This window comes from Quercus suber, unplaced genomic scaffold (genome assembly GCF_002906115.3).
Source record: "Quercus suber isolate HL8 unplaced genomic scaffold, Cork oak 2.0 scaffold_1435, whole genome shotgun sequence".
In the NCBI taxonomy this organism is placed as follows: domain Eukaryota; kingdom Viridiplantae; phylum Streptophyta; class Magnoliopsida; order Fagales; family Fagaceae; genus Quercus; species Quercus suber.
This window is the reverse complement of record NW_027070810.1, coordinates 7,826-14,100: the sequence shown is the minus strand read 5'-3', so window position 1 is coordinate 14,100 and position 6,275 is coordinate 7,826. Positions and strand designations below refer to the sequence as shown.

General features: G+C 33.5%; 1 protein-coding gene across 2 annotated transcripts; it reads right to left on the bottom strand.

Moving 5' to 3' along the window:
• Positions 1–1,855: 1,855 nt before the first annotated feature.
• On the bottom strand, positions 1,856–6,055 carry LOC112019739 (AAA-ATPase At3g50940). Of its 2 annotated transcripts, none has more exons than XM_065769817.1 (3): positions 5,650–6,055; positions 3,279–4,308; positions 1,856–2,664 (listed from the first exon to the last, which is right to left on the bottom strand). In XM_065769817.1, exons 2-3 carry the CDS (start codon positions 4,263–4,265, stop codon positions 2,035–2,037), a joined length of 1,617 nt encoding a protein of 538 aa, XP_065625889.1. In that variant the 5' UTR covers positions 4,266–4,308; positions 5,650–6,055; the 3' UTR covers positions 1,856–2,034. The 2 variants fall into 2 exon arrangements, with proteins under 2 accessions (XP_065625889.1, XP_023908028.1); XM_024052260.2 differs by lacking the exon at positions 5,650–6,055 and adding an exon at positions 4,701–4,976.
• Between the last annotated feature and the right edge of the window lie 220 nt (positions 6,056–6,275).

The following is a 6,275-nucleotide window of genomic DNA, read 5'->3' as shown; positions in this document are numbered from 1 at the left end:
CAAAAAAAAAAAAAAAAAAAAAAAAAAAAAAAAAAAAAACACTCATGTGATTTTTGAGCATTAGAAGTGATATTTATGTGTTTTTATGTATGAGTTTTCATCTTGATGGATGTATTTGATGAGTGGGTTTATGGTTTGTGTTAATGATAACTTTTTAAGGTTCATTTATGGTGGAAATTTAGGAGTTTTGAGTTATAACATGTGATGATTGGTAAATCTAATTTTTCCATTACTATGGGTTTATTTAGAGTTAATTGAAGTTCTAAATTTCTTGTCTTGGAGGATATTTTGATTTTGCTTACATGGGTCTCTTGATGATGTTTTGTAAATCTTATAGAAGCTAGTCATAATGTTGGAGATGATATTGAATGGGTTAACTTTATAAATTGGAGTCTAAGCCTTGTAAATGAAATTGTTGATAAACTTTGGAAGTGAAATACATTATTTGTAAGGTTAATTACTAGGCTTGCCTAATTAATTGCTTAGTTAGCAATCTCTAATTCATAGTTAAATGCAATGTCAAGCTTTATGCTTATTGTGATAGGTTTGCTTGGTATTGTTTAGGTTCTAGCTAATCTCTTTTGGAGCTTAGAGAGTTAGGCTTTTTTGCGGGTTGTAAGGTAAGTAGTTTTTAATGGAATTTTTGGAAAATAACCATGTTGTATAAACATTATTTTTGGGTCAACCACATTTTGGGAAATTAATGGTGGAACTATGTTTTTCTAAAAAGTGTTATGTTGTGACCGTACTATATATGAAAGTGCATATTCTTATTTCGTATGGGGAATTGCATGATTTGTTAGCATGAAAAATACTATCATCTTTGATTAAATTCTTAAGAATGAATTTAATGGATTTATTGCATTATTTGCAAAGTCTAAAGATGTTTTATCTTGACTTGTGATATTTAGGAAATTGATAGAAAATGTTATTGACAAGAAATGATTTTGGAAAATTTGAGAACCTTGTAAATATATTGGATACTTCAAAGGGTTTTGTGAAACTACTTGATAATTGAATCGTGTTTTAATTTCATGTAAACTATGAGCTCTTCGTGTTTTTACCCTGGGCCGTGACATGTGATTACCCAGCCAGATGCCGTAGTCTTTATGACATTGGTATCTTGGTACCCCGTTTTTGTGGCGGATTGATGTCTTCGTGGCATAACTTGATGTCTTTGTGGCATACCTAACGTCTTTATGGCGGCTTGTCATGTGGCCTTAGGTTAGATTTTTAGGTTTTAAAAGGGTGTTTTGATAGCTCACAATAGTACGTAGTTCATGTTGGAATACTTTGAAAAAGCATGGTGCTACATTCTTTTAATCATTCTTGTCATTTTATTAAGAAAAATTGGAGTTGCTAGATATTCATGGAAATTCCCAAATTATAACACGTCATGTAAAATGATCATTATTATGAAACTTGCATTTCCCCCACCCCCATTAATTATGCTACTTACTGGGCTCTGTCTCATCCCATTATTTTTACAAACATTTCAGAGTAGGCAAAAATCATTTTAAGACAGCTTTTTGGTAACTAACAGTAGTTAAACTAACTACTGATGGAGGCTAAACTTATGTGATGGAGATATTAGATGATGTACATCATAGAGTAGACTCATTCTTTTGTATTGCGGTGGTTATGACTTTATTTCCACTCATGGGACAAGTTATTGATATGTAATTGTATTTATTCAAACCTCCATTCTTTTGTGGCCAATGGTCGTTGTAATTATTGCATAGAGCTCTGACTTACTTTGGAAGTATATTTAATGGAATTATTATGATAATTCTTGATGTTAGTACTTGATATGATTTTTCTAGATTGAATTGTTCAAAAGGGAAAAATCTCCAGGTACCTTTAAAATGTTTCTCATGCTTTGGACCCTTTTGGGTTCGGGGCATGACAGTCATGACTCTTTATTTTATAACAGAAAATTCTAAAATGTGGAAGACTCAAAGACACAAGCGTTATGGAATGACAATAGACACAAACAGTTATGAAAAAACAAAAAATACAAACTGTTATGAAATATCAAGAGGCACCTTTTGGTTTACCACTTCCAACAACATGCACTGCCTCTGCAGCCTTTGCATCCTCAATTTTTTTTTGCTTGAAAAGTTTAACGAGTCCTTCAACATCGTCATCAACATCAACATAAGTATGATCAATCTTCAAAAGTTGCTCTGCCTCTGCAGCCTTTGCATTCTTAAGTTTTTCCTGCTTGAGAAATTTCGCAAATTCTTTAACATCAACGTCTGTATTATCATCACTCTTCAGAAGTTCCTTCAACTCTGCAGCCTTTGCTTTTTGAAGTGTTTTTTGCTCAAGAAATTTGACAAGTCCTCCGAGAACAACATCAGTACCACCACTCTTTAAAAGTTCCTCTGCAATTTCAGCTGGGGTAACCTCTACATTCTCCAACAATCCTTCAATCTGTCTATAGAGTTGGTGGTCAGCTTCGATATTAAGATAATTAGAAGCCAAAAGCTTGAACCCATCCATGGTGCAATATGACATGTGCACGTGCAGATCCATGCGGCCTGGGCGCAACAAAGCAGGATCAAGTCGGTCCTTATGATTGGTGGTGAACACAATAATTCGCTCATCTCCACAACTTGACCATAATCCATCTATCATGTTCAATAAACCCGATAGTGTGAACTGAAAAAATAACATGAAAATAAATATTGTTAGATGAAATAATTAGATAATGCCATTTGCATCAGCTAGTATGATAATGGTAATGGTTATTGACATAGTGCATAGCATATGTACTCAATAAAAGTTATAATCAATACACAATACTCAACTTCCAGGGGGTTTAAGAGATATGATTGGTATGCAATTTTATTCCCATATCTATTCTATTTTTCTGTTGAAATATCTAATTCGATTCTCAGACTCAAACCCAACAATACATGCATCCAATAGTAGGAAAAATCTTCTAGCAGGATAAAAACTTATTAGACTCATTGAACTAAATATCTCATTAAAATTGTAGCCAAGTCTAACAAAAAGAGGCTCACGCACTTAGAATCATTATAACAATTTTTCGTATTGAAAAAAATAGTTTATATTGAAACTCCTTGTACTATTTAAATTAGTCCATTTCAATCTAATAAACATCAAATGTCAAACTTAATATACATCCACACAAATCACACATTTATCCGTCTAAATCCATTCGCAGAAAAACTGTCTGAAGTGTATAATAGTTGACTATATATATATTGGAGTAATTGCAACTAAATTTTATGAGAATAAAGAATGCTAACCGAGTAATTCTCTTTCTTTTTAGCTTTGAAGTTTGTACCCCGACCTATATCCTCGATTACCAGTATTGAGCGATTAGTTGTTGAGAGCAATATATTTCTCAAGTCTTCATTTGAAAACATACTGGAAAGGTTCAAATCATAGATATTAAACTTGAGGTAATTAGCCATGGCAGCAATCAAGCTTGTTTTACCGGTACCTGGTGGGCCATAAAGCAAATACCCTCGCTTCCATGTCTTGCCAACTTTCTCATATAAATCCTTCCCTGCAAGAAACCTGTCCAAATCATCCTTGAGCATCTGCTTCTGCTCTGGGTTCATTGCCAACTTCTCAAACGTAGCTGGATGTTCAAGACTAACAGACCTCCATAGTTCATGACGATCACGATCAAGATAACGACTGGCAGAACCACGAACTTTTTCATTACAGGTATAAATCTTTACCACATTTTCTGCCTTTTGAATTCTCTCATAACGATCTACTATATCAGCTAAATAAGACTCTAGCACATCCGTTTCGTATCCCTTGTCAAAGGAAAGCTCAAAACATTTCTTTATAATACCAGAACCCTCTTCTCTCTCTGTACGTAACCCCCATTTAAGTGTAATTTCTCTGAAGTTATCAATAACATGTACATCCTTTACGACATCAATGATTGATTCCTTTTGCCTATCTTCTTTGCTTACCTTGAAGCGTCTTGGTTTTGTTGAATCCCAAACCAGGGTTAGTTTTGTTGAATCATGAATCAGGGTACGTAGGTAGGCTCTGGCAGCCTTATAGATTTGGTTGCTAGTGAGATCACCTCTCTCTTCAATGACGACAGTGACTTCAGGCGTAGAGAATCTAGCGAGCCACTTTTTAAAGGTTGAGACCAGGTAATTGCTGACTTCAACAGGTATGCGTTCTTTTGCAAAGGGACTTAGTACAATCACAACAGCAGCCGTGAAATATGGTGCCAATGATTTAAGCATCTCCATGATAATAAACATGGCTTGGGGGTATGGGTGTCCACCAATCACCTCTTCCAAAATCCTGTAAAAACGAGAAGAACGTGGTCAATGATACAACTTTTTTATGGCTAGAGGGCTGCAATATGGGAGTTTGGACACCAAATATTTCTTGGTTTTGTTTATTCAATCTGGTTAAAATTATGAAAGTTTTGAGTCACTTCACGAAGAGGACATCTGCCATAAATTTGTTGGGATAAATCTCCATCTATATATGTAAATAAAATTTAAATATAACCTGAAGCAAAAAAATAAATAAATAATCACGCAAGAGCAGCAAGAAAATTAATCACACAAGATTGAAAACCCTCTAATTAATATATAGGGAACAATTTACTATAATAAAATAGAGAATGCAATGCTCAAGTTTATGCCCAAAACTTAAGTTCACAATAAATTTGAAAAATACAATAATACCTCTCTAGAAACCCAGTGAAGCCAAGATCGCAACAAGATCTCCACTCTGAATAGTGCACTGTTTTTTTTTTTTTTTTTTTTAGATCTTCACACAGCCTAATTTCACTCAATGCATGTTCCTCTCTATTACATCCCTTTTTATAGTCCCAGCTGCCTCCCTATTCCTGAGTTTTTCCCACAGGGCTAAGGCAATTGATGAGAAACTTCGTGTGGTTGAATAAGATTCAAATGTGTGGCTGAGAACAAAAAATCTGGTAGAAAATAATTTTTTTTTTTTTTTTTTTAAGTATGGTATAAAATAATTAGAGCATCTCAAGCAGATTAGTCAAATTTTTATACTGTTAAGACAATAATCAGTAATATCTAATTTTTATTTTATTACATTTTCAAATATGTTTTTAAATAAATTTTTTATCATTTTCTCTATCTCATTTAAATATTATTTCTTTATTTATTATTATTATTTTTTTAACATCTACCCTTTTAACATTTTTTTTATTCAATGCCTTGGTATTATAATAGAAAAAAATATTTAAAAAATAAATAGTAAAAATTTTCAACATATTTTTATTCAATGCTTTGTTATTATAATAGAAAAATATATTTGAAGAATGAATAGTAAAAATTATCGTGTTCTCTGTTTGTATAGAAGAGATGTTTGTAGAGAAGAGGGGTAGCAAAGCTAATCTAAAAAAATAGACCTGTTGGAGTGTGAATGAAGTGTAAACAGTAATATTTTTTATCTAAAAAATAAATATAGAGCATTTATTAGAGATGATCTGAGTAGTTAAGGAACAGACATAATTAATAGTTGGGTGACCACAAAGTTGACTCTTCTTTCGGAAGAGTGTGAAAACTGGGAAGTTTAAAGGAAATAACAGAGAAACTTTATGTAGTTTTGGGTCAGACTCAAATGAAATGCGAAGCCAAGAGCAAAATAATATTTGACCTGATTTTTTGTGCATCAGGCTCATTGATATGAGCACAAATCCAGTCTGGGCTGGACTAGTTAGCAAGGAAGACGACCGGTACAGACACGTTGGTGTTTTGGGTCGTTTTAAATACCGGCCGTACCGGGATATACCGGGTTTCGGCGGAAATTAGATACCGGGCCGGAACAAAAAGCTGTCGATCTTAACGCAGGCAGTAACCCAGAAACGCTGTCGATTAGCATTCAACGTTCTCCTCTTCACACCGATCTGGGGAATCTTCATCTTGGCCTCACAGTGGTAAAGCGGTGAACGTCGGCACCAGCGTTCATTGTGGCAGCAAAACATGGTTGAATGCCTGATCTGAGAGAGAGAACAGATCTGAAAATGTGTGTTGACTGATAGAAAGAGAAATAGTCTCTCACGATAGAGAGAAATCTGAAAATAGGTGGTGGAAAACTGGGAACAAGAAATAAATATATTAGAGCATTCACATCAGTATGTATTTTACACATCTATTTTTATACTAAAAACTTACTTTTTTTATTTTACAAATTCACTTTTACAAAATATCTACATCAATTCATTTATTTTACAAGATATTTCAATAAAATATTCATTATACTCCTTTTTTTATTATTTCTCT